Below are 27,791 nucleotides of genomic sequence, written 5' to 3' on the forward strand. Positions count from 1 at the left end.
GGGCAGGACCCAGAGAGAGCTTTGAAAAGGGAGTTAAAGCCCTGAAAGAGGAATATGGTTAGAAAGCTGGGTCTTGGAAAATGGCTCCGACTAAAGGGTAAAGGAATCACAGAAGTACCTGCAGGAAGGAGCTTGTACCAGAGGAGAGGGCAGCTGGGGAGAAGGAGACTCGCAAAGTCTCTCTTCTCCCAGGCCTGCTTTAGGGAAGAAGCCCTGAGGCTCAGGAGTAGCTGGGCCTCCTGAGAGAAACCCCTGGGAGGCAGTGCTCTGTGGAGAAGGAGGAATGCTGCAGAGCCAGGGAGGAGATTGTGCAGAGAACTGAAGGATAGAAGAGTTTTTGTTCCTTTGAGTTTGGATATTGTTACCCCAGAAGAGGTGGACTTAAATCATGACCTGGCTGGAGGGCTGAGTTACGGGAAGAGAAACCAATGTGGGACCGCAGCAAGCATAGGCAGGGAAAACTGCTATGCCACACCCATCCATGAGGTGGCGCACCAGTGGTGAGTACACTCCTTCACACCCTCAAAGTTAACGTGGGAACTACTTTTGTGTTCAAAGCCATACATTTGTATCCTTTCTAAAGCCTACCCACAAAAAGTCAGATTAGCCTGCACATTGGTGGTCAAGTTGGCCCAGGATAGAGTTTCCAACACCCTGTTGATCTGTCCTACTAAATTAACTTTTAGTGAGGGGAGAGGAAGGAAGGAAGGAATTGGGAAAGGGTCGAAGGGCAGGAGGCAATGTTGAAACAGTGGATTTATTGCTGGAATGTGCCTCAAAAAGCCAAGGTCTTTTGGCTCAAACATTAACATTTTGTGACCATTTCCTCCTCTAATGCCTAGCAATCTCATGAGTCCTTCTCCAGTTTGAAGCATGTTGTGGCCTAAGATGCGTTTTTTAATTCTTTTTGCAAAAGCCTTCAGGGAGACCATAGGGCTGGTTGAATGGCTAGCAAGGTGGGTCTGCCTGGCCTTTGCTTTGGCTGGATGTTACTGTATTCAGTTAAAGGGCCCCCCTGGTACTGTGGCACTGGTGCTGCCAAAAGCATGGCCTTGGAGACTAAGTGTTGCTGATGCCACTTGGGTAGGTTGGGAGGCACCCCTGTCAAGCTGTCTGGAGTGGCTCAGGAGTACGAGTACCAGCCTTGGGGCAGGCTGGTAAGAAGCAGGGTATACCACCCAATTGGTTGTGACTCCAGTTCTTCGGTGAAATCTAAGTGTGAAGGCACAACAACAGCCTTAACATGGAGTCACAGACAGTTCCCCTTGGGCACTCCAAATTCTATCTTGCCACCCAAGTAAGCTTGCCTTTGTGATAGTCCCTTACACCAAAAAAAATCACAATAATATCCAGGATCAGGGACTTAGCCCAGGGTCAACTACACCTTAGATCTTACACCAAAGACAATGCTTATAGCCAGTCCCATAATAAACTTAAAATTAACTGAGAAAAAAAAGTTATTTACAAGGTTAAAGCAGGTAAACATACACAGATGAGTTAAAACAACGAGGAGTACTTGTGGCACCTTAGAGACTAACATTTATTTGGGCATAAGCTTTCGTGGGCTAAAACCCACTTCAGATGCATGGAGTGGAAAATACAATAGGAAGATATATATACATAGTACAGGAAAAGATGGGAGTTGCCTTACCAATTCTAATGAGACAATTCAATTAAAGTGGGCTATTATCAACGGGGGAGAGGGGGCCGGGGGGGGGTGGGGGGGAAATCACATTTGTAGTGGTAATCAGGGTGGCCCATTTCAAACCGTTGACAAGAAGTTGTGAGTAACAGTAGGGGGAAGAATTAGCATGGGGAAATTAGTTTTTAGTTCTTGTAGTGACCCATCCACTCCCAGTCTTTATTCAGGCCTAATTTGATGGTGTCCAGTTTGCAAATTAATTCCAGTTCTGCAGTTTCTCATTGGAGTCTGTTTTTGAAGTTTTTGTTGTTGAAGAATTGCCACTTTTAAATCTGTTATTGACTGTCCAGGGAGATTGAAGTGTTCTCCAACTGGTTTTTGAATGTTATAATTCTTGACATCCGATTTGTGTCCATTCTTTTGCGTAGAGTCTGTCTGGTTTGGCCAATGTACATGGCAGAGGGGCATTGCTGGCATATATCACATTAGTCTCTAATGTGCCACAAGTACTCCTTGTTGTTTTTCATAGAATCATAGAATCATAGAATTCAAGATCAGAAGGGACCATTATGATCATCTAGTCTGACCTCCTGCAAGATGCAGGCCTCATATGCCGATCCACCCACTCCTTAAGCAAGCGACCCCTGCCCCATGCTTCGGAGGAAGGCGAAAAACCTCCAGGGCCACTGCCAATCTACCCTGGAGGAAAATTCCTTCCCGACCCCAAATATGGCGGTCAGCTGAACCCCGAGCATGCGGGCAAGACTCTCTAGCCATACCCAGACTCTCTAGCCATTTTTGCTGATACGTTAACCGAGTGGAAAGTTTCCTACCACCCAGGAGAATCCTGTAGAATTAACGAGAGAAACTACGAGTAGCTAGGGAAGTGGAGGTCAGCTAAGCTGCGCTCCACTGTTCCAACGACCGACACAGGCGGTAAGAAGGAACTGAGGGGCGGATGGGTCGGCAGGGGTATATATCCAGCCCCATAGCGGCGCCACTCCAGGGGGCGCCCAGCCAACCCACCGAGTGTTGCTAGGGTAAAAATCTTCCAACGAACGTGCATGCGGCGCGCACACACCTAACTGGAATGCATATGAGCAATCACTCGAAGAAGAACAAATGTTAGTCTTTGGTTTCAGAAGGTGGTAGAAGCTATTGTAATATGCAAGCTCTGTGTCCTTTAGGGCTAACCCACGGAGATTCCCTTGCTTTTGCTTAGAAATCTTGTCTTCTACAAGTCCAAGCAGCATAGAGATACAGTTCTTCTTGTCAAGGATTTTTATTCCCTTCCCCCAGAGTTCAAGCTGATGGGACAACTCTTCATGGGTGTGGAGGGGGCAATCAACAACGTATTTCATGGGATGGTATGATGGGATAGCCTAATTTTGGCAATTAATTGATCTTTGATTACTAGCAGTAAATATGCCTGATGGGGTGGATCTGAATTACTACAGAGAATTCTTTCCTGGGTGTCTGGCTGGTGAGTCTTGCCCACATGCTCAGGGTTTAACTGATCGCCATATTTGGGGTCGGGAAGGAATTTTCCTCCAGGGCAGATTGGCAGAGGCCCTGGGGTTTTTTTGCCTTCCTCTGCAGGGTGGAGCACAGGTCACTTATTGGAGGATTCTCTGCACCTTGAAGTCTTTAAACCATGATTTGAGGACTTCAGTGGCTCAGACATAGGTTAGGGGTTTGTTGCTGGAGTGGGTGGGTGAGATTCTGCAGCCCGCGTTGTGCAGGAGGTCAGACTAGACAATCATATTGGTCCCTTCTGACCTTAAAGTCTATGACTCTAGGTGTCAATGGGCCTTCCTGTGTGCAGGACCCATCATCATCTGTAGGAAGCCAGCCTTTACCTTAATGAGTGCTTCTTTTCCTGTTTGTAAACCTCTGTAATTGTGTAAGTCATCAAAGCACCCAGTCAGTATAACCTTACAACATGAGGTGCAGATGTTATAAATGAGATTACTACATGGAGAATCCTACAAACATTTCGTGAAGGCTAAACACATTCTTATAAACCTATGATCTGTTTTAACCATGCTAACACACAGGTGAACCAGACTGGTTTCCAGCTATGCATTTATGAGTTGTGGGCTAGGGGCCTTAGCATGAGCTGGCACCTGGTTTGCCAGGGTCACACCCTCCTCCCCAATTTTGCTCAGACTCTTAGTAGGAGGAGCAGAAGTAGCATTTATGTGTTGAAAATTTTTCAGGGACCATTTCTGTTATGTACACATCTGTGAATCAGACCAATACACCTTCCTAGTGACCTGGCTCCTCTTTGAGAGTCAGCAGTTCTTTCTCCATAATCAAAAGGCAGAAAATTAGTTTTCCACTTTGCAGCTGATCCTAATGAATTCACACAGGAAGCCTGAGGTGCTAGAAATCTTTCAAATAAACATTGCTGAATGTGCTCCTGTCTACCCCCTTTCTCCTCCCTCCACACCCCAGATGCCCAGGTGAAGTCACACTGTGGAAACAATCAGTTATTCATAAGTTAATTCAGTGCTGAGTTTTAATTTGTTTGGTTTTCTGGTACAATGATAAAGCAATAATTTAGGTCAAAATAATTTGTCAAATCCATCCTTTCTGGTGACATACCAGAGCAAATTTCTCTGATGCTGAAGCTGCTCGAGGGCAAGAGATGCATCTTTTCCACGAACTGACAAAGATCCCCTAGCCTGTAACTGAGCACAATCATGTCCAGAATAGAGTGTGCAAGGTGACACCAGGCCAAATCTTTGGGACCCTCCAGTGCACTTGTTTGCCTTGGGCATTTTTTTTTGGTCTAACATTTAATAAACAGAACTGGTGACCAGAACTGATAACATCCACTTTCATAGAAATCATAAAAGTGTGGGACTGGAAGGGGGCCTTGATAGGTCATCTTGTCCTGTCCCCTGCACAAAGCAAGACTAAGTATCACCTGGAGCAGTGGCTCTCAACCTTTCCAGACTACTTTCAGGATTCTGATTTGTCTTGCTCCCCTAAAAAATACTTGCTTACAAAAAAAATCAGACAAAAATACAAAAACGTGTTCACAGCACACTATTACTGAAAAACTGCTTTTTTTTACCATATACTGTAATTATAAAATCAATTGGAATATAAATACTGTACTTACAATTCAGTGTATAGCATACAGAGCAGTATAAACAAGTCACTCTCTGTATGAAATTTTAGTTTGTACTGACTTCGCTTGTGCGTTTTATGTAATTAAACTAGGCAAATATCTAGATGAGTTGATGTACCCCTGGAAGTCCTCTGCGTACCTCCAGGGATATACGTGCCCCTGGCTGAGAACCACTGACCTAGACCATCCCTGACTGAGGCTGTGGCTACACTTAGCGCTTCAAAGCGCTGCCGCGGCAGCGCTTTGAAGCGCTAAGGGCTTGGCTACACTTACAAATTTGCAGCGCTGCAGCAGGGTGTGAAAACACACCCTCTCCAGCGCTGCAAATTGCGGTGCTGCAAAGCGCCAGTGTGGTCAAAGCCCCAGCGCTGGGAGCGCGGCTCCCAGCGCTGTCCAAAGTGCCGCGGCAGCACTTTGAAGTGTAAGTGTAGCCAAAGCCCCAGTGTAGTCAAAGCGCCAGCGCTGGGAGAAAGCTCTCCCAGTGCTGTCCGTACTCCACCTCCCTGTGGGGAATAACGGACAGCGCTGGGAGCCGCGCTCCCAGCGCTGTGGCTTTGACCACACTGGCGCTTTGCAGCGCCGCAATTTGCAGCGCTGGAGAGGGTGTGTTTTCACACCCTGCTGCAGCGCTGCAAATTTGTAAGTGTAGCCAAGCCCTGAGTTTCCACGACCTGCCTAGGTAATTTGTTCCAGTGCTTAACAGCCCTTACAGTTAAGAACTTTTTCCTAATGTCTTACCTAAATCTCCCTTGCTGCAATTTAAGCCCATTGCTTCCTCTTATTCACGGAGGACAGGAGAACAGTTTATCACCCTTCTCTTTATAAGCAACATTTACTTTGAAGACAGTTATGTCTCCTCAGTCTTCTCTTCTCGAGCTTAACAAACCCAATTTTTGCAATTCTTTCTTCGTAGGTCATGTTTTCTGGACCTTTAATTATTATTACTCTCCTCTGGACTTTTTCCAGTTTATCCACATCTTTCCCAAAGTGTGGTGTCCAGAACTGAACATAGTACTCCAGTTGAAGCCTTATCCTTGCTAAATAGAGCGGAAGAATTACTTCTCGTTTCTGGCTTTCAACACTCCTGCTAACACTTGGACAAAATGGAGGCCCCCATGTTGATCATATCCATCTTATGGGAGAAATCAATCTTTTTGTAAAATTGTTGAACTGATTTTTTTGCTGAAAGCTGATTGAGAAGTTCAAGGTCAAAGTTGGGATACCTCTCCGCTCTACCTGCATTCAAAAGCCACAAGGAATAGATGTATCAAAATTCTCGCTCGAAGACCACATGAAGCTTAACTGTCTGTCCATCACTGTAGAAGATGGAACTTGCCACCGGTATGCCCCCTCATAGCTGAGTAGAGCATGGGAGCTCTTTCCTCTCTAGGGCCCCCTACCAACCGACACTCCAGCCCCACACTTCTGCCTCTTCTCACGACTCGGCCCTCTGGCCAAGTGACATTTTAGTTCCACCCCTTTAAAAGGTAACAAAGTCTGACATAATAGAAGTCCAACATCCTTACAATCACATTTTTGGTCCTCAACTTGGGGGCTCCATGGTCCCTATACCCTCATCTCTCAGGGCTTTTAAAAAGCCTTTATCCCATTACATTGGAAGGTGGTGTGAAATCCCCCTTGGGAACCCAAACCTGCCCTCTACCCTATGTTCCAGTCCAAGGACCCTATAACCAGCAGCCAAGATCTGCTTCATCAGACTCCTTTCTGCTGCTTCCCTCAACTTCTTTCTATCACAGCCGATCAGCAGGCTTCTTCCACAGCCCTTCTAGGTTCACCCTTCTTTCAGGGTGAGGACTCTCAGCACTTTCCCCTGGAATCACCCAACAAATCCCAAACCAGAATTGCAAACTTAAATCAATTGCTACCCGCAGCCTTGACTTTTAATCTTTTGTAAATTTCCCCTATGCTGCTCCTCCATTGAATGCCTCCCACGGTTCTCTCCTTGGAAGTCCAGATCCAGCCCTTCTAGCAGGGCTCATCACTAGCTGAGCAGCCACTGGGGATGGATCAAGAGTCTCACCTGGCCTCTTGCTTGACTCTTCTGTGCAGGAGCAGCTCCCAAGGTCACCTCTCCCCCAGGGCCTCCTTTTCAACCTTGCCAGTCTCACCAACCCCCTTCTGCTCACTTTAGAGCAACCACCCAGCTTCTCCCCTGCTGGCTCTTATCCTTAATTGGGCCCACCTTTCAGGTACAACCAGGTGAGTTAATTGGCCTCTCCTTCTCCAGGTACCTCTTTCAGTGCCAGGATGGCATGTACCCCTATCACATGCGTCTTGTTACAACCCTGTATGGTATCAAGATTTTGTCTTGCTGGGGTAAATTCCTAGATTCTAAGAACACAAGGGATGGCTAGGTCATCCAGTCCAACCTCCTACATCACCCATGCTAGAGAATGTCACCCAGTGATCACATTGTTCCAGTGGTTAATTACCCTTCACTTAACAAACTGTGCCTTACTTTTAGTCTGAATTTGTCTGGCTTTAGCTTCAAGCCATTTGATTTTGTTCTGACTGTCTGCTGGATTAAAGAGCTATCAGAAATCTTCTCCCGTGTCAGTACTTATAACAAATTCTGATCAAGTCACCGCTTAACCATCTTTCATAAACTAAATAGATCAAGCTTTTTAGTTTCTCGTTGTAAGAATGACCTTGTCTCATTCTTGTGGCTCTTCTCTTAATAGTCTTCAATTTGCAAGAACTCTTCACTACAGAGTTAACTCGGGTTCTTACATGTTGTGCAGTGAGGACGCAGGCAAAACCACTTGAGGCCTGATAGTCCTCCATCATCTTCCCACAGTTCCCCTTATATGCCCAGAAGGACATACACATTCACCCACAATGCACTGGGAAAGAAACAGAGCAGCTGTTCACTGCAGCACAAAGAACCATGGGATATGCCCCCACATGTCCTAGTGGGGCACATGGGGAGTGCAGCACCAGTCTGGATCCAGTAACCTGGGTAGGGCACTGCAGTGTGGCTGCTTACACCTGCGCTAGGCTAACCCAGGTGCTGATCACTTGTGTTAACCCTGCAGTGAAGACGTACTCTAAACACTCTTAATATAATCATCCGTGCTCAGCTAATCCCAAAACTCCAAAAGAGCATACCTCGTTTACCAAAAAATGTTTGCTGAGAAAAAGCACGAGACATTTCAGCCCAAGGCTTCAAGCCTGCCTGCATCTGAAGGCCCTTCTCTCAGCCTAGAGGAAGGAGCTACTGAACCCAGGGTTTAAATAATTACAGGGGACAACAAATGATAGCAGAGAGAATATTTTTTTCCATCCTGTCCTGCCCCATCCTGCAGAAATGGCAGCCAATAAAGTTTTGTTTTATATATTTTTGTTAAATTTAGTTGCTAAGAGGAGGTAAAACAGTTCTGGGGTTTAGTGTTTTACAAACTATCCCTGGCACTTATCTGGCCCCTGTAGTATCTGAGCACCTCACAGTCTGAAATGACTTCTCCTGACACATCCCTGGGAGGCAGGGCAATGCAGTTATTCCCTCTAGAAAGGGGCACTCATCTCCCAAGCACCCCCTTGTAGCAATTCTGGTCACCCCTTCTCAAAAAGGATATAGTGGAACTGGAAAAGGTTCAGAGAAGGGCAACAAAGATGATTAAGAGTATGGAATTGCTTCCATATGAGGAGGGACTAATAAGATTTGGGCTGTTCATCTTAGAAGACAGATGATGAAAGGTCAGGCTACGCTAGAGGTCTATAAAATCACGAATTGTGTGGAAAAAGTTGAAGAAAAGTTATTGACCCCTTCCCAGAATACAAAAACCAGGGATCACCCAATGAAATTTATAGGCAGTAGGTTTAATACAAACAAGAGGAAGTACTTTTTCCACACAACGCATAACTAACCTATGGAATTTATTGCCATGGGATGTTCCGAAGGCCAAAAGCATAGCTGGGTTAAAAGAACTAGATAATTGTGCCATGGTTTAAAGACTCATCTCAGAGCCCAGATAAAACTTTCAAAAGTCCCAAACCAAAAGTCTCTGGGTTCCAGCAGCTCTTTCTGCTGTCCAGTCTCAGGCTTCTCCATTACCTGGAGGACTCTGCAGGCTTTCCCTGTTTGCAATACTCAGGGTCTCTTTTGGGTTTCCCTGCCTGGAAAGCTGAGTTTTATATGTAGTTCAGGCTCCCTGGGAGCTCCCATCCCTTAGAGCAGTGCTTCTCAAAGCTGGTCTGCTGCTTGTTCAGGGAAAGCCCCTGGCGGGCCAGGCCGGTTTGTTTACCTGCTGCATCCGCAGGTTTGGCCGAACGCGGCTCCCGCTGGCTGTGGTTTGCCACTACAGGCCAATGGGGGCTGCGGGAAGTGGCGTGGGACGAGGGATGTGCTGGGCGCCCTTCCCGCAGCCCCCATTGGCCTGGAACGGTGAACCGTGGCTAGCGGGAGCCGCGTTCGGCCGAACCTGTGGATGCAGCAGGTAGACAAGCCGGCCCGGCCTGCCAGGGGCTTTCCCTGAACAAGCGGCAGCCCGGCTTTGAGAAGCACTGCCTTAGAGCTGCCGTTCTCCTTACCTTAGAGCTTGCTCAAGCCTTTAATTACACCCAGGTGCTCCTTATTTAATGAATTGCCTTCCAGCTACTTAGGTAGTTAACCATCCCCAGGTGGAGCTGGCTCATTTCCTTCAGTGGAGCCTGTCCCAGGTAGACTGGGCAGCCAACTCCCTTAAAGGGCCAGCCCTGTGACATCCCCTTGTAGTCATGAGAAAATTAAGTCCAGAGACTAAGGCCCAGATCCGTAAAGGCATGTAGGCCTTGCCCCTTTCAGTGCTGCAGTGCCTCACCCCTTGGTGGCCCAGTGCCCTGAGCTAGGGGCCCGGGGCCCCATACAGTGCACAGGGAGAGCTCGGTGCCCAAGGAAGGGATTTTAGAAGCTGGCCAGCTGAGCAGGGAAATGAGCAAGATGCCAAGAAGAGGGGTAGGGAGAGGAAGGGGGCTTAGGCACCAAAGTGGCCGACTGATGGGCCAGAGATCAGCAATGCCTTCCACTCAGGGTCCTCAACCATGAACCCAGGCTTGGAACAAGGTAGCTGAGCCAGGTCAGCGGCGTGGGTAGGTCCGTTGTCTCTGTCTCCTGCTCACCCTGTGTTTCCCTGTGCCCCCAGCTTCTCTTTTTGTGGGTGTTGTGCTGCCCCCAGCTGTAAACAGCCAGTATCCAGCCCTCCTGTTGCGGGGGCTGGCAGGTATCGGGGCTTAGGCCTGCTCAGAGCCATGCCCACAGGATTGGGCCCCACTGGGAGGTAGGTGTTCCCCTGGCTAGTCTGAGAATCCAGTTTTAGAGCTCCTGCAGCTTCAGCTTGAGCTAGGGCTCCAAGGAGCTTGTTAGCTGTGGGGCAGCATCGGCCCCTAGCTGGTTTTGTGTCTGGTGGAAACTTAGGCACCATGGGGAGTTAGGCACATATGGGGCTAGTGGGCAGCTGAGCAGCAGCTTTGAAAATGTCAGTGGTGCCTAAGTGGTGGATTGAGGTGCCTAAAGAGGGAGAGGGCACCTCAGTATCTTTGAGGATCTGGGCCTAAGTGCCTTGCTCAGGGTCACACACAAAGCCTGTGGCTTAGCAGAGACTTGAATCCAGGATGCCCAAGTGCTAGGTTAGCTCTCTAGCCACTGGCCCTTTCCAAAGGGTCCCTGCTTCCCCAGCTCTTTAATGCAGAGGCAAAGGACAGCAGCAGGGGGAGAGTGTTATAATTCCCTGGTGGTCCAAGGTTGTTGTCTCACAAATCTCCTTCTCCCCAGGAATATTCTTGGCATTCCTCTTTCCCAGGGCCAGTAGCATGTTGGGACACTTCTATGCACTGGCATGCAAAATGGCATCCCCCGTGCGAGGTTATCGCTTCATTCAGCAGCCGGTCCTGGGACATGCAGTGCCTGCCTTGTACACATCCATGGTATGCCACTGCCTGGGACAGTTCCTTTCCATGGACTGTGGAAATACGCAAGTACCCTGGGGGCTGCCAGCCCCTGTGGTTAGCCTGCTGTAAACCAGGCTTACTGAGTGGCATTTTGGCAGGGCCAGCTTGATTGGCCACAGTTGGCTGGTAGAGTCTCACTCAGGGGAGATAATAAAGTCTTTACCTTGTCAGAATGTCTGAACCCACCCTCACCCCCTTTGCCAGTCCTCTCTCCAGAGGGCTAAGCTGGTCAGAGCGACAGATCAAAAGGAGAAACAATTAGCAAATAGACGCATTTAATGATGCTAATTAAAATGTATTCAGTGTAGCCTCTGCCTCTGTGCCAGCTGCTTTGGCAGACCAGCCAAAATCCGGGTAGCACCAGCCTTGCCCTGGAGTGTGAAGCTGGGAAGCAGGACATCTGGCACCTCGCTACCCCGCCTTGCACAAAAGGCAGGTTCAAGGAAGCCTTCGTTTCATTTTGTGCCGTTAGCTGGGTTCACGTGGGAGCCCCTCATTAGCTCTGTCTCTGCAGGAGCCTGCTGGGACCTCATTAGGCATTTCAATTAGTGAACAGCCGGCGTTGCCGAGGGAGAGGAGGGCGGGTGTTTAATCAAGATGGCTGCAATTAGCCATTGGAGTGGAGGTGGCAGAAGTAACCCTAATTCCAAAGCTGGAGAAAACAACCAGCAGCCTCACACATGCTACCCCACTCACCAGGGGTTAGAACAAGCTCTCCAAGAACTCTCTGCAGGCTCTTAATGAGACTCTGGCCAGCTCCCAGAGCTCGGCTTCGGAGCAAATTACAGCAAACACCTGGTCAGCAAAATGCAATGTAGCCCTATGGCCCACATCCTCAAAGGTATTTAGGCCCCTCACTGCCTTTGGAATCAGTGGGCGCTGGGTGCCTAAATACCTTGAGGATTTGGGCCTACATGCTTTTCAGCTAGTCAAGCCAAGGCGGCTGTAATGGGTGGAAGTGAATGTCTTGCAAGCTGTTTGTTTTGGCAGCATAGGCCCCATGTCTATTTAGTGGTATTTGTTGTGTGCTTTCACAGATAAATATGATGGGCTGGATTTTCATCTGGGCCTCAGCTTGGCCTCCATATTTGCAGACTCACTTACACCCACAGTAAATGTGCGGTGCAAATCCCACTACTTAGAGCTGGGATCCTCAAACGCTTTCATAGCACAGAGCCCATTTTTATACTGGGATTGTCACACACCCTTCCCTTCCCATTCTCCATCACCCGGCCCCCAATTCCTAGGGTTGCCAGGCGTCCAGTTTTTATCGGAATGCCCAGTCAAAAAGGGACCTGGCCACAACCGGGCTGTTAAGTCTGGTTGGCAGCGGGGGGGTGGGGGGGCAGGGTTTAGACAGGCTCCCTGCCTGCCCTACCTCCACGCAGCTCCCGGAAGTGGCCACCAGGTCCCTGCAGCCCCTAGACGCAAGGGCAGCCAGAGAGGCTCCGCATGCTTCCCCTGCCCGAGTGCCAGCTAAGCAGCTCCCATTGGGCAGGAACCACGACCAATGGGAGCTGTGGGGATGGCGCCTGCAGGCACGAGGGCAGCGCACAGAAGCCTCCCTGGCTGCCCACGTGCCTCGGGGCCGCAGGGACCTGGCAGCCATGGTTAGCACTGTTGGGACCCCTCACCCTCAACCCTCTCCTGCACCCCAACCCACTGTCCCACCCTGAAGTCCCCTCCCGCACCCAAACTCCTTCCCGGACCGCAGGGCAGGGATGTTTGGTTTTTTGCGATTAGAAAGTTGGCAGCTCTACAAATTCCCCTCCCATTCTTAATGGCATAGAGCACGGCTGCTCCCATCAGCCATCCCACCCTCCTGTCCACAGTCCCATACATCTCCATGGCACTGTGGCGACTGCTTACATGGAAAATTAATATCACGGCTGTATTTAATACTTTTAAACATCTTTTAATATTAAGTAATAGGAAGAGTTGTTAATATGTAGCTCTAATATAGCACTTTTCATCAGTAGCTCAAAGTGCTCTATGGGGAAACTGAGGCACTGGGAGGGATAATGACTTGCCCAAGACACCCAGCAGACCAGAGCTGAGATTAGGACCCAAATCTTGTCAGTCCCAGTCCAGTGCTCAATCCACTAGGCCACACAATTTAGTAGTTAGCAGTGAGAAGCCAGCTCTCCGCAGCCCTCCAGTAAGCTCTCCACAGGCCAGTTTGAACCACCAGTTTCACCTTGCTGACTAAAGGGATGGACCAAACTCCACATTTAGCCACCTAAGCAAGGGACCCTGTGTCAGAGGTGCTGCACCTTCAGAACACCTAATGAATTAAATAGGAGTTGTGGGTGCTTATCTCTGAAAGTCAGTCTCCTGCTAAGTGGCCTAAATGTGGATTTGGATGTACCTGGAGCTGGATCCTGGTGCTGAGAAACATCTTCACGGCAGAATCTCTGCCTCTGTTAAAGGACAATGTTGCAACATGTTGGTAAGGGGCTTTGTTGCTGGTGATGTCATTGTGCTGGAGGCAACTGGAAATTCAGTTCCCAGACTGCACCACTGGAGTTTTTGTGCTGTGAGGCTCCCTGAATCTCACCTGAGAACTGCATTCAGCTTGGTTTCCATGGAGCACAGCCCCCTGGGCTGCAAACTGCCTGGAGGGCCAGAAACAAAAGAATGCTGTCCTTTAACCAAACCCAAAGGCTTGAAATGCAGGGAATTCTCTTCAGGTTTCACCACCAGCCTTCTCTCTGTTATATGCTGCCAGCCCACCTGTAAATTGACGATGCTCCAGGAGGGGCTCAGGATGGATTGTGGGTAGATGCTTATATCATGGACTCCTTGTTGGAATTTCTCAGCAGCTGGCTTACGGTTGACTACTGGATGCAGTGCCCTGCCCAGCCACCAGCGCCATTCTGGCACCTCTTTTGCAGGCAGGCTCTCTGCCTCCTCTTTTTGCAGCTCCCTGAATGCTGGACATGTGGTGCATGAGGGTTGCGTTCTGTGCCTTGCTGCTTTTCCTCTCTCGGCTCACTGGGAGGGATGGGACTTCTGTGCAGGCAGAAGCAATGGGGCAATGCCATCATATCATAGCCCCCAGCAAGGATGCTGCCCAAGACCCATTTCCTACTTCAGATGTTCCTGCTTTAGCCATATCTAACACCCTCCCACCCCCGTCCCCATGGTTCTGAATTTCTTACTGCAGGAAAGGTCTGTGTCAGAACTCGCTCGGCGCTGCAGGGACTGACAGCCAAAACCCCAGTCCCATTGGGGCAGAGACCAAGTAGGGAATTTCTGGAAAATCCTGGCAACCCAAAGATAAGGAGTTTCTTTGGCAGGTCAACTTTGCATTGACTTTTAGAAATTGGGCTAGTCCAGCTTCCTTTTGCTCACTTGGTGGCTGCTGATGGTCCTTCCTCACCACCTCCTCCCAGGTGCCTGGGAGCACTTTCCTCCACTCAGAATTTCACCTACCGCCTTCCAAGGGATGGCTCCAAATCTTCCCCAGACACCCATTCTCTCTGCTTCCTCAGCCTAACCCTGGCCATACCAGACCTTCTCATCCTTCCTCCTGACCTCCTTCCCTTCCCTTTTGTATCTCTGCTGCCACTCCACTTGAGTGACTCCCCATCTTTCTGTCGGGACATCTGGGCTTTTGCCAAATCCTGTACATCTCCCATTACAGCATCTTTAAATGGCTGCCCCTAGCTCCTGCCTGGATCCCTGCAGCTGCCTCTTCTTCAGCTTCCTGGCTACAGCCCTCTCCACTCTATTCAAAATGCTGTGGCCAAAAATCTTCCTTCGCCATCACTCTGACTCGGTTGCACATCCACTTCCTCACAAATCGTTGTCCTGGCTTCCTTCCTGTTTCTACATCACATTCAGCCTCCTTGTTTTCCCCGTCAAGTCTCTCCATGACACACCAGCCCTTGCTTCAACATACGTCCCCCATGCTCACGCCTCAACCAACTCTATTGCTGGCTTCAGACTGTAGGCTGCACAGCTAAGTAGATTCTCAGCTTTAACAAATTCATGTCTGAACAGAGCAATCCAACAATGAAAGTTTCCTTCCCTCCTCTCCAGTAGGACGTGAAGCAAAGTGAGCTGCCCTGGGCTGGAGTGGATTTGGCCCGAAGGCTAGTTTGCCAGTTGCTTCTCTTGTCGCAGGGTATAATCCAAATCTAACCTAGCTAAGGAGGGCTGCAAAAATACCCTAACAGATGTTCCTTTTCCGTATGGGAAAATGCAGAGTGAAACAAAGAAATATTCTCCCTGCTGAAGTCCAACATCTGTTTGAAGCTGTCTGGCTGGGGTTCAGACTTTAATTATTCTGACAGGTCTCTTCATGCCTTTAATTTCCCATGAAATCTAATTCAAGAAGCTATTTGTCTGCAGACTGCTCCTCATGTTGTGAAGAGTAAGGGTGCACATGACCCAGACATGCCTTGCTGAAAATCAGCTGCTTGGGACAGCGTTAAAAAACAAACTAAAGCTATGTTTTCCCTCTTCCAAAATTATGCCCGTGTTCTTTACAAAGTGCATTTTTAGCAACACTGTAATCCTCACTTCTGGATCTCACAACTGTACAATCCACTCGCAGGATGTCATCAATTAAGGCATTATGGTCACGCCAGACCTCAGGGGCATTGGCCCTGTGACGGAATTTGTCCCTTCTCAGCAGTTAAAGTTGTTCTTTGAAAGCAAGGGAGAATCTTTACATGAATTGTCGTCCGTTTTGGGACGGAAACGTGTATCGATTTCAAGGCCAGATTCAGGCAATGTGGGGCTCCCAGGTGAACAATGACATAGCCCAGCCCCATCGTGAAGCAGTGCCAGCAGATGGGCCCCCCCTTGAGAGATCAGAGGGGCACAGTGCTTAGCCCAGCAGCTGGCTTATATCTGCGTTAGGGGGCTGGGCCTGCTGCATGCTCTCTGCCTGCCACGCAGGTTCCTCTGCTGGGGTGGGTTACAGAGTTAACCCCCTCTGTGGATGTGCTAAACTGGAGTGACTTATGCTTTGGCTTCAGACAGAGCACAAAGCAGAATATGGACTGGATTAAGCCCTCGTTACCCATCTTGGTAGGGATACGTACATATCGAGGAATTGCCACCACCAGTGGCAATTTGGTGAAGCCCTTTAGAGCTGTAATATCCGTGCAGAATGATCTCATTGTTATTTATATTGCTGTAGCACCTCAGAACCCCGGTCATGACCCAGGAGCCCATTATGCTAGGCACTGTACGAGCACAGAGCAGAGATGGTCCCTGGCCCCAAGAGTGCTCTTTGTCCATGGAGAATCTCCTATTTTTGGTGGCTTGGTCTGGTAGGGATGTGTTAATAGGAGTCTTCAAGGTCAAGAGCCACAGTCTTGGCTTAAGAGGCCAGTAGCGTCATAGGGAGCCTACTTGTCTCAAACAAGATCCAAGGAAATTGGACTCTTGTCTTCTCTTTTTCTTAAGAACGAGGAAAAAAAAGACTTGGACCCCTCTGTCTGCAGAGGGACTTCTGCAGCACCCAAGTGGTGAAAAGAAGCTACCTCTCCCTCTGCAGCTTCTTGGGAGAGGGAATCCCTGAAAAAGAAAGAGGATTTCCCAAAGGGGATGGGGAAAGGCATGATTCGTGCTCTCAAAGTAAATAAGTAAGACAAACCAATCCAGAACCGTGAGGGTAAGAAAGCACATGTGACAGGTATGATGAGTGAGGAGCTGAGTCAAAGTCAAGATTTCCACCGTACAGGAAAATAAATATTTTGACAATTGTTTTTTAATGGAACAAATTCTGGAAAACTTCAAAATATTTGGTTTTGAGACTGCACTCGTCAGTGGGGTTGCAGTACCTCATGGGAGTTGTAGTCTGAAGCATCCAAACTACATTGTTCACTATGGACTAGGCTCCCTGGCTGGACAACATCTCCCATGCTGCATCACACAGCGGTAACAGGGGAAACTGCAGTGCATCATGGGAGATGTACTCTGGCCAAGGACCCGAGCCCAGAGAGAACAGCGGCACGAGACACCCAAACTACAAATCCCAGGAAGCACCACTGCACTTTAGGCTGATGCAGTTTAATATTAAATCGACACAATATGGAGAATCAAGATCTTTTGGCAACATAGAAATTTTCCCACAGAAAGTTTTGGATTTTGAGGAGACTGCATTTTCCACTAAAAAAAAAAATCAACAAAAAATTCTCAGCCCGCTCGAATATTAGGTTAATGTCCAGAAGTGAATGAGAACCTGCTATTCATTAGCTAGTTTAACATGCACTGGGAGACAATGGCTCATCTCTGCACCGATCACACACTTACCATAATGGGTGGTGTTTTGTTTTTGTTTTGTCTTCATTTTGGAAAGAATGGTGGGGTTTTATGGTTATATCTGGAGCCTAATTTATTCCAGTTTGTGTGCTGAGATGTCCCTTGTAAAACAGACAGGCTGCAACCACGATTGAGCCAGTATTGCTCTTGAGGCCTTGACTTTTGCATTGCCTGGCTTTGTGTGATTTTAATTATGCAAATGTGTTGTATTAAATGAACAATAGGATTTTGGTGTGTGCCTGACATTGCATGCTGGGCAGGTTACACACCTAGGCAGACAGATGGACGCTGGATTCTGTTCTGTAATTAATTTAAATGCTGTTTTGTTTTTCCTTGGGGCAGTGACATTTTCTTCCCCCCTCCGCAAGTCTTGGAAGAGAGCAGCACCCAGAATGACAGGGCTGCCCAATGGCTCAGTCCTGCTGCCCTAGGAATGGAAACTGGCCGCCTTGCTGAGCAGGGGTGAGTCAGGCTATTGTCTACATATGACTATTTGCCCAACTGCTGCTGAGAGGGGAAAGCATGCGGTGATGTTCCCAGCTCACTGCTCAAGCCACAGCCAGACCAGAGTTGTTGGCATTACCAGGGAGAGAAATGTAGGGAAGGGCACCAGCAGCCTTCCTAAAAGTGTGCCCCTAACTCCCAGGTGTTTGGAGCATTACTGCCTGCAGATGCCTCCTTCCTAATCAGTGTCTTGTGAGGGGTTCACAGCTGGATTCTTCCTTCCTCCATCTCTGCCAGGCCCTAGAGCAATGGAAGCTTAGCCGGGCTCTTGTGTGGAGAAACCCACTCTAACAGGGTTTAAAGCAGCTGGAGATTGGGATGCAATTCAAGTCCCTAAAATGTCCCCTCTCTGCCAGATAACGAGACATCTATAGGCTGGAGAGGCAAAGATCTCCTGAGGATGGAGAGACTGAATCTCTCAATGTATTTAGTGCACCCTGAGATTCAGATAACCCCCTCGTCCACCTTTCCAAGACAGGTGCTGCTCTCTGTGTTACTGGCTCAAGGGGGAGAAATGCTGGCTGAGGGGATTTGTTTCCCCGGGGAAGGCTCCACATTGAACACGCTCACACAGCAAGTTGCAGCTGCAGTTTTATTTCCTTTGTAAAAACATGATTAGAGGGGGAAATTTCCCCAGAGACTTAACCCTCTCCGCTCCCCGCCCCCCACCAAATAATCATGGGAGGAAATGGGGCAGATTGTGCTGGCATCGTCCTGGCAAGTCACGCTCCCTGCAGGCTGGGGGCAGGAGTCTTGGCTCTCTCCAGGGTGGGGGATGTACGCTCCCTTGGAGGGGGAAGGGTAGCTGGCACTTTTCTGCAGCAGGGGTCCGGCGTTTCTATTTTGTTGCTGGGACTGAGACTCGCCGGGAATGGCTGTTAATGGGGCAGCCCTGCTGGCTGGCTGGTGTATGCTGCCCGGGTGGGCACCGCTCAGAGTTAGCGACAACCACCCTGCAAATGCCAGATAGAGAGGCTCCATCTTTACAAGTCCACGTGGCAGAAGCAGGAACAAACCGCTCGGCCTTGGCTCGCGCGGGGTTTTTGTTTGTTTTTAATAAAAACGGTCTTTAGATTGACTACTGGAAACAGCTCTGAGCATAAAGCACCTTCCTCCAGAGTCCACTTACAAAAGAGTTCAGAAAGGGTCAAATATTGACCAATAATGGTTTGGCTGCTTTTGAATCTCAATTGTGGCTTCAGCAATGTACAGCAGGGGTGGCTGGGGAGGGCAGCTCCTCCTTAGTCAGCTGGCTTGGTGACCAGGGAGAGCGGCTGGGCCTGCAGCACTGCCAGGGCAGCCTGTGGGGAAGGAATGGCAGCCGGAAAGGAAGGCGGCGAGGTCAAGAGAGCCGTGTGGGTCATTGTGGCAAACGGGATGGGTCTGGAGAGAAGAGGCGATGGGCTGCTAAGGCTGGAGGAGGAGGAGGCAGCCTTACTTGACAGAAAAGCAGCTGAATGGAGAGACAGCTGGGCCCTGGCTTCCGGTTTGGTGGTGAGTGAGAGGGGCTGAGCTTGTTCAGAGTGGGTGGCAGCTGGGGCAGCGGGCGATGCCAAGGCTGTTGATGGGGTGGCAGGCGAATCCAACATGCTGCCATGGGAGGAAGCAGGACTATCGCAGGGTTTCTCAATAGGCAGGTACTGCACATATGGCTTTTTACTCTTGGAGGCCAGAGAGCCTGTAAGGGGCAGAAAAGACACCGGTAAGCCACACTGCAAAGACCCTGTCAGCCGGTCCCCAGGGCCTGTGGTTAGGTTTTGTGGATTTGCCCAGGCTTGGAAAACAGCCGGTGGGTGCAAATCCCATCTGCGGTTGGAACCAGATTCATTAACAGACTGTTGTTGCTCATGGGCAATGCTAATTCAATAGCCTGCTCTTATCAGACTCAACATTACATGCGAAAGACCTGTGAATGCACAACACGGGTACAGTTTCACTGCGGGGTTAACTGGGGTGATTGGCACCTGGATGTGAGCAGCCACTCTGCAAAGCCCTGCCCAAGTTAAGTGTCCCCTCACTGGTGCAGCACTCCCCTGTGGGTGTTGCTAAGACGCCTGGGGACACGGGCCTGGTTCTTTGCACTGCGGTCAGCTGAACAGCTCTGTGATTCTGTCCCAGTGAATTGCAGAACGTGTCTGTTCTTCTGGGCACACGGGGAACTGGGGGAGGGCGATGGAGGGCTATCAGCACTAGTGATTTAGCCTGTGTCCTCACTACAAAGTAGGTGGGCTACCAGCCCGAGTGAAAGCCTCACTTAGGCTTAACCCCACGCCCCAGCTGAGCCAGCTAGCCCAGGCTGGAAGCACCACCACACTCAGGTGAGAGGGGTGGGGATGGGGATGGGAACAGGGTTGGGGGCAACCCCACCTAAGAGCCTGAGTTAACGCTGCAGGGAGGCCAGACCTTAAGGTACTTACAACTTGCAGGTTGTCGGGCACTGAACGGTCTGCTACCCAGTCGCACTAATACAGCCACTCTGAGCATGCTGACATGGGGCAAAGAGCAACGTCCTACTGCTACTGCTGACATTTAACATCAGCAGAGTGCAGGGGACCCAGGGGACTGTAACTGTGGCTTTAGTACTTCATACTGTGCACCTCAGTGTGCTTTCACCTAGGGCGTTAAGGTGCCATTTTCCCGAAGCATCTAAATGACTTAGGCTCCTGGATCCCATTGAATTTCAGGGCCATTGAGGCTCCTCAGTCAGTCAGGTGCTTTTGAAAATCATGCTCACTTTCCTGGGCTATAATTATCTAACTGGATGAGGCAGCTAAAGCTGTCAGGGATGGTTGGTGAATTCTCTGCTGGCCCTACGGCCTTTCCTCCCCTCCATATCAGACCACAGGAGGGGAGCAGGCTGTACTTACTCTCCGTGTCCTGGATCTGCTGCTGGGGCTGTTTCTCTCGCTTTCTCTTCTTCTTTTTCCCCTGAAAAAGACCATCCCACTTGCAGCTTTTGTCATTGACTCTCAGTAAACCCCTCAACCCTCTCCACCCTGATCCACGAGAACTCGCAGGGCTCAGGATAAGGACAGGGCACCAAGTGGAACAGCCCCCAGGGCCTGAGCACTGACCAAGCAGTGTGAGAAGCAGCAGGAGGAGGTGACACAATTCATGCAGTTATACCCCCCACTCCATCCACTCATGTCTCACCCACCTGGTGTGTTCTTTACACTAAGCTCCCTGGAGCGGGACCTGTCGTGTGTTATGTGTCTAGTGCAGCAGGGCTCACCCGAGCTGGCACTACTGCAACAGCAGTGTTAATAGACACTGAGGAACAAGACTTCTCTGGAGAAGGGGGCATGAGGCCATACTGCACTTCTGCATTAACCTGGGGCTTATCACTGGGGGCCCTTGAACTCCGAGCCAGGGTCAACCCCAGAAGAGCAGCTTGGTGAGGCTGCTAAATCAGACAGGGACAGGTCAGGAGACCTTGCCTTTGATATGTGCTACTTATTCTGCGTGTACTACTCTGCCCCACGGTACAGCACCAGCCCGGCCTAGATCCGCAGCGTGCACTGCCACAAGTCCCCTTCTGGGTCCTGCTGACCTCAGTCACACGGCTGGGGCAGGGAGAGGGAGGACCACCAAAGCAGGTTCACGGGCAGGATGCAATGGACGGCCCCTGGGGGCCAGTTTTGCCCACTCCAAGGGAAGAATGGGGGCTGCTCTTCTATTGCTAAGTCTGGCATCAGCATTCACAGACCCCTGGTTAGAGGCAGGTCACAGGCTCCCAACCGTGAACATTAGCAGACCCATTAGGTGCCATCTAGCACATCTGCCGGGGGCCAGTCCAGTCCAAGCGTCAATTGCAGCAAGTTTTCTGGCCTAGTGCTGCACAGTCCTTAACGTCACACCTCCCCACCCCAGAAGGGTCTCCCCGATCTGGCACCTGGGGCCAGCTCTAGACAATTCCTAGCTCTGGAGAAGCAGAGACGGGAGAGCTGATGCCTCACGCACAGTTGCACACGTAAGGAGGTCTGATTTCATTTCAACCTCTGTGCAAGAGACAGCAGCACCTCCCCGAAAACCCCACCAGGAGTGTGTCATCACTGTGCAGCTCCTCTAACGGCAGGGCCCTGCTCTGGGCAGTTTGTTCCACCCCTTCATTAAGGCATTTCCCATTTTCTCCTTAGTAGTCCCCTCTTTAGTCCTAGATGGTTATTGCCCATTTTCCCCCCAGCCCGCATTCCTATTAGCACGCTGTAGGTCTGAACAGCTCTCACAGGCCCTCTGTATGTCTAGCACCTGGAAAGAAACGCCTTGGTTTCCAGGAGCCTACTTCTCCCGCAACCCAGCCCTACGTCGGGTGTGCTGTCTTTGTATGAACTTCGACATCTGTTAGCAGGGCATTGCGAACCAAGGGCAGCTGCCTCCAGATGGGGTTACGCAACATCCAGGCGTGGCTCCCCCAAGACACCCAATGACCACCCTGAGACTGGCTAGGGGAGCAGCAGTGTCTCTCATTGCACTGGCCCCAAGTTTCCCATCTCTATTTGGAGACCCTTCGGACCAGATCCTGATTACAGATTCATACATAGACTGACAAGGGCAGGAGGGACCATTACGACCATCTAGTCTGACCACCTGCACAGCACAGTCCACAGACTGTCACCCAGCGAGACCTGCAGTGGAGGGGATAAGTCATTGTGTTGATCTCCCGTTCCTCCAGCAGCTACGTGAGGTGGTAACTTACATAGTTATCCCGCGCAGACCAAGTGGGGTAGAGCTGTGAGTGAAGCTGTCGCTCCTTCCGGGCTAGCTCGTAGTACTTGGCTTGTTCCTCACGTGACAGCGAATGCCACTAGGTAGGAGAAAAGGAGAGCCAGAGCTGAGACTCGCGGGAGGTTACTCCCCACCCTCTGACAAAGGGCTGAACTCACCAGTCTGGGTCCCTTGCCCAAAGCCCAGGTCCCAAAGCTGAGGAAGTGGTCGTTCTCCTCACCAGCTCCTCAGAATTGTGGCAGCAAGACAGTGAAGCTGCTGGGTCACTGTGCTGCACCTCTCAGGAGCAACAGCCCAGAACTGGGGCTCAGTGTGTAACTCAGAGCAGCCTTAGGGGTGTTCTAATGGATGGCAGCCGCCCACAGCCCAGAATAGCTGGGGCACAAGGTGCACTGGCCACGTCCTAGCAGGGCTGCCACCAAGCTGACAGTGCAGCCTACAGTGAGCTCCGTGGGATTCACAGGCAATAGGTGCCCAGGTGCTCAGGCTCCCTGTTTCAATGCTGCTCCCAACCAGGAGCCCCAATCCCTCCAGCTGGTGAGGTGAGAAAACATGCTACACACTGTCTCTATGGCTGGGATCACTCTAGGCAGGACATGGTGCCAGATTTTCCACGGTGTTTAGGTGACAGAGGACATCTGCTCCCCATTTCCCAGGCTGGCCTGGCTGCAGTTAGCTGAGTGGCTATAGCAGGGCTCTACATGGGAGACGCTCAGACACTACAGGGAGGGATGCCAGTAAGAGAACCTGGCTAGGTGGAAAATTGCAGAGAGCTAACAGTGACCCCCTATGGTGGGCCCCACTTACCCCCTTCACATGCTGCTTTTCCTTCTACACTCCCAGCCCCTCAGACTCAGAGGGGATGTGCAAGCGCATATAGGAAACACCTTGGGGGAAGCAGACGGGAGCCTGAGTCGAAGGGGGTTGTCTAATGAGCCCAAGGCCCTGTCTACATTCAAGAGATCTGCAGCAGTGTAGTTCTGGTGCAGCCCCTAGTGCAGACACGCTGCACAGGTCCAAAGCAGGCCCTCCTCCCACCCCAGCCGTACAGGCAGAGGGAGCCAGCCTACCTGACCTAGGTGCTGCGCACCGACTAGGGGTTTGCACTGGCATAATGACTTGGATGTGTTTGCCCCCAGCACTGATTTCTGCAGTGCAGACAGGGTCTGGACTCACCTCTGAATTGGGCCCATGGAGACTAGGGAATGGGGAAGAAAGGACAGAGGAGAAGGCGCCTTTACCCTTCGTCCCAGGATCTGGTTGATGGCCGCGCTCTCCTTCAGCGTACACTCCGCCACCACCTTGGCCCGCATCTCCTTCATGTACAACATGAACGCGTTGAGCGGCTTCTTTATGTGGGGCTTTTTCTCCTCCTCCTTCTTCACACTGCCGGGGGATTTCCTGGAACCATCACAAGGGCCAGTAAAACACCTGCAGCGCCCACTGTTGCCACGCTGCAGAAGAGCTTCCCCTTGCTACACAGCGTGCAGTAGTGTCTCTTTGTAATGACCGCCAGACACCTAGAGCTCTGGGGGACACATCTTATTGGAGAAGGTGACTGCAGACACCCCCCTCCATAGCCTGTCCAGACTATGTCACCCTCTGGTTTTATTCTTCCAGGTGGATTTTACAGCATGTCTTTCACACCGCAGGTAAGATGGAGAGGAGAGAGCGGGGCTGCTTATTGGGAGTGGAAACACAGGGCACATCCCAGGGGATGGCTAGGATTGCAAGGCTGGCAGAGCACAGTAAGGGGAGAAGCTGTATAACATCCCACTGGGCTGTAAGATGGGGAGTGGGAAGGAAAGGCGAATCTAAGAAGGAAGGAAAATGGTGGCAAGGGCAGCGATGGAAAGTCAAAGAAGCAGAAATCCAACAGACAAGGAGTAAGAGGCAAGCAGCTACAGCGTGATCAATGTACCTGTCAGTAATCCACTGGGGAGGGTGGGAACCAGCCACTTAGCAGTAACCAGGGGAACAACAAGGCTGCAAAGCAGTTGCTTAGTTGGTCATGGGTTAACTAGTGGGACATCGCAAAGGAGAGGGCCAGAGAGTTGGCATAAACTCAGCCCATAACCAGGCGTGAGCACAGCCAGGCAGTTACTGAAGAACTCTTCCTTGGCGCTTGCAATGAATTCACATGGAACATCTGCTTCCCAGAAAGTCTAGTGAACAAGCCTTTCTTGTTCCCGTCACCACAGAGCTTGCCTTGCCCAGCTATTGTGTTAAACCAGATGTATAGATTACAAGGGAAGAAGGACCCTCTGTGACCATCTAGTCTGACCTCCTGCATAGCACAGGTGATAGATAGGACTGCCCTGAATTAATTCCTGTTTGAACTAGAGCAGAGCTTTTAGAAAAACCTCCACATTCGTTAACAGGTGAGTTCCAACATAACCCCTAAGTCCTTCTCGCAGTCGTCATTTTCCAGGATGCAATGCCCCAGCCCATACGTGTGGCCTGCATTCTTTGTTCCTAGAAGTGTGACCTTGCTATTTTGAAACACATGTTGCTTGGCTGCATCCAGCTCACCAAGAGATCTAGGCCACTCAGGACACCCAGGACAGATCCCAGTCCCATTTGTCACCTGGCCCATCCAGCTGGAGCTGTGCTGCTCAGTTACTTACGAATTCCCTCCGGGGCTCATGCTGGCCTGCGTGGGCTCCTGTTTGACGATGGGCGAGACGATGGTGGGGTGTGGGATTCCCGAAGGGTGGAGGCCATGCGCGGCAGGCGGGACCATGTGGGGGGAAAACCGACTGGACATCAGACTGCAGCATGGGAAATAGAAAAGCAGGATGCAGATGTTACAAATAAAGGCAACAGCCCCAGCCACACAGTGCGAATCTCTCCCTGTACCCAGCTCCTCACACCCCACCCACAGGCACATGCCCTCCCCCAGGGACTCCTCAACGTCCTACCCCTTGGCCACACCCTTCCCGTGGCAGGAGGCAGATAACCCAGTGTCTACAGATGCTGGACTCCTGGGTGAGAAATGAGTCCAAATAAGACACAGTTAATGCTGGTAGTGCGTGAGACGGGCTGGTGAGGATTAAATCAGCCTCCCTCAATTTAGGGGTCCTGGGTCCCTGCCGGATTCTGAGAGCTTCTAGCTACCCCTGGTAGGATGAATGAAGGTGGTTTTTGGATGCAGAACCTTACCATGCGTACCCAGCCCAAGCCTGGATTATTGTAATGAGCTCTCCATGGGAACGTGCCATCGCTTCAATGCAGAGCACAGGCTCTCCCTCTGCCAACACACACTCCCTGGGAGCTACCAGGTGGGATTTTCATTTTTAAACCCCTAAATGGTTTCGGATCTGCTTACTGAAGATTTGCCTCTCCTCACAAACCATCCTGCCACAGCTGCTATCAGGAACAGAGCTCAAAGGGATTCAAACCATGTGACTACAGAGCACGTGGTGGAGCCCAGGAAAGCATAATTTAGAAAAGCATCAAAAAAAGACATATTGGAATTGGAAAAGGTTCAGAAAAGGGCAACAAAAATGATTAGGGACATGGAACAGCTTCTGTATGAGGACAGATAAATAAGACTGGGACTTTTCAGCTTGGAAAAAAGGGCTAAGGGGAGATGTGACTGAAGTCTATAAAATCATGACTGGTATAGAGAAAGTAGATAAGAAAGTGTTATTTACTACTTCTCATAACACAAGAACTAGGGTCACCAAATGAAATTAATAGGCAGCAGGTTTAAAACAAATAAAAGGAAGTATTTCTTCACACAACACAAAGTCAACCTGTGGAACTCCTTGCCGGAGGATATTGTGAAGGCCAAGACCATAAATGGGTTAAAAAAAGAACTAGATAAGTTCATGGAGGATAGGTCCATCAATGACTATTAGCCAGGATGGGCAGGGATGGTGTCCCTACCCTCTGTTTGCCAGAAGCTGGGAATGGGCGACAGGGGATGGATCACTTGTTGATTCCCTGTTCTCTTCATTCCCTCTGGGGCACCTGCCATTGGCCACTGTCAGCAGACAGGACACTGAGCTAGATGGATCTTTGGTCTGACCCAATATGGCCGTTCTTATGTTTTCCCAATTTGACCCTGCCCAAGCTGAACTATCAGATGTGGAGTAAGAGCCCCTCTGCCAGTGTTTTGCCCTGGGCTACAGCCTTGAAGGTCTGCCAGCTTGCTTGTGTAATAGTGGGGAGCAGTTTGCCCCACAGTGGGCAGTTAGAGTCACCCAGATTCCACCGTCCAGGATGATGTAGTATTGTTCTGTATAGGTTCTGGTACTGCCCTCATCCCCACAGTAACTGCACACCTCTCCGTCACATGAAGGTGTTGTGAAAAAGGCAAATATTGTTCTTGGATATATTAGCAGGAGTATGATATATAAGACACAGGATGTCATCCTTCTGCTCTACTTGGCATTTGTAAGGCCTCATCTGGAGTACTAGGCCCTGTTTTTGGCACTGCACTTTAAGAAAGACGTAGACAAATTGGAGAGAGGCCAGAGGAGAACAACAAAAATTTTTAAGTGATTTAGAAAACCTGATCGATGAGGGAAGCTTGAAAGAATTGGGAATGTTTAGCCTAGAGAAGAGGAGGCGGGACATGATAACTGTCTTCAAATACATAATAGGGTGCAAAGAGGGTGGCGATCAATTGTTCACTGAGGCAGGATAAGAAGTAATCGTCTTCGTTAGCAGCAACGGAGATTTAGGTTCAATATTAGGAAAAGGTTTCTAACTACATGGGGAGTTAGGCTCTGAAACAAGTTACCAAGGGAGGCTGTAGAATCCCCGTCACTGGAGGTTTTTGCAAACAGGTTGGCCAAACACCTGTCAACGATGGGGGTAGGTTTACTTGGTCCATCTCAGCGTGGGAGGAACTCTCAATTTCCCTTCCAGTCCTACAATTCTATGATTAATCAACACGACTAACATCTGTCACGTGAGGCTTGTGCATCCATGATCCAGCTTCTATGACAGCAAATAAAGGATTTCCTGCTCCAGGACTGGTCGGAAATGCTAACACTCATCAGGCCTCCTAGCAATTGCTTGGAGTGACACAAGTAGTGCCCAAAGGCCCCCTGCCTTTGTCTTGGAATTGCAAGTACATTGAATAACTCGTTAAATGGACAGGGACTGGACAGAGGACCGTAGGGCTGTCCAGCTTCTCAAACAAGGTAACAAACAAGCACCTGAAACTCTGACCAGGCACACTGATTCTGTCTGTCACCATCCCCTACTCTGGTTCCAGCTCCATCACGGAGACGTGGACAAAATCCAATGAATTCTCATCCTGCATTACAAGCTGCTGCTGTTTTACTCGTGACCACAAGTTGGAGAGAATCAGAGAGAAAGGTGCACAGGGAAATCAGCCCTTCTTTGTGGATGTGGAGCAGCCACTCACCTGATCCCAAAACATGTTGAGATGCTACAGATGGCCAGTATGGCCACATGAGCACAAAATCTTGTCTAGCCCAAAGTCTCGAGCTCATAGCTTGAATAGAGGATGAAGAAAGAACCAACCTCTTTGATGCTGAGTAAAAGGACTAAGAACCAGACGATCCCACTGGGGGATGT

At 50.0% G+C, this 27,791-nt stretch overlaps 1 protein-coding gene across 2 annotated transcripts in view; it reads right to left on the reverse strand.

The window, feature by feature from the left end:
* Positions 1-18,096: 18,096 nt before the first annotated feature.
* The window catches only part of TCF7L1 (transcription factor 7 like 1), a 115,337-nt gene continuing 105,642 nt past the window's right edge, over positions 18,097-27,791 (reverse strand). For both annotated transcript variants that reach the window (XM_045004751.1, XM_045004750.1), the window contains 5 exons: positions 24,863-25,006; positions 23,477-23,636; positions 22,207-22,314; positions 20,378-20,438; positions 18,097-19,188 (listed from right to left, as the gene is read on the reverse strand). In XM_045004751.1, coding sequence (XP_044860686.1) covers positions 18,752-19,188; positions 20,378-20,438; positions 22,207-22,314; positions 23,477-23,636; positions 24,863-25,006 — 910 coding nt within the window. In that variant the 3' untranslated portion in view covers positions 18,097-18,751. The remainder of the gene's footprint in view (positions 19,189-20,377; positions 20,439-22,206; positions 22,315-23,476; positions 23,637-24,862; positions 25,007-27,791) is intronic.

The sequence above is a fragment of the Mauremys mutica genome, chromosome 2, assembly GCF_020497125.1.
Source record: "Mauremys mutica isolate MM-2020 ecotype Southern chromosome 2, ASM2049712v1, whole genome shotgun sequence".
NCBI classification, from domain to species: domain Eukaryota; kingdom Metazoa; phylum Chordata; order Testudines; family Geoemydidae; genus Mauremys; species Mauremys mutica.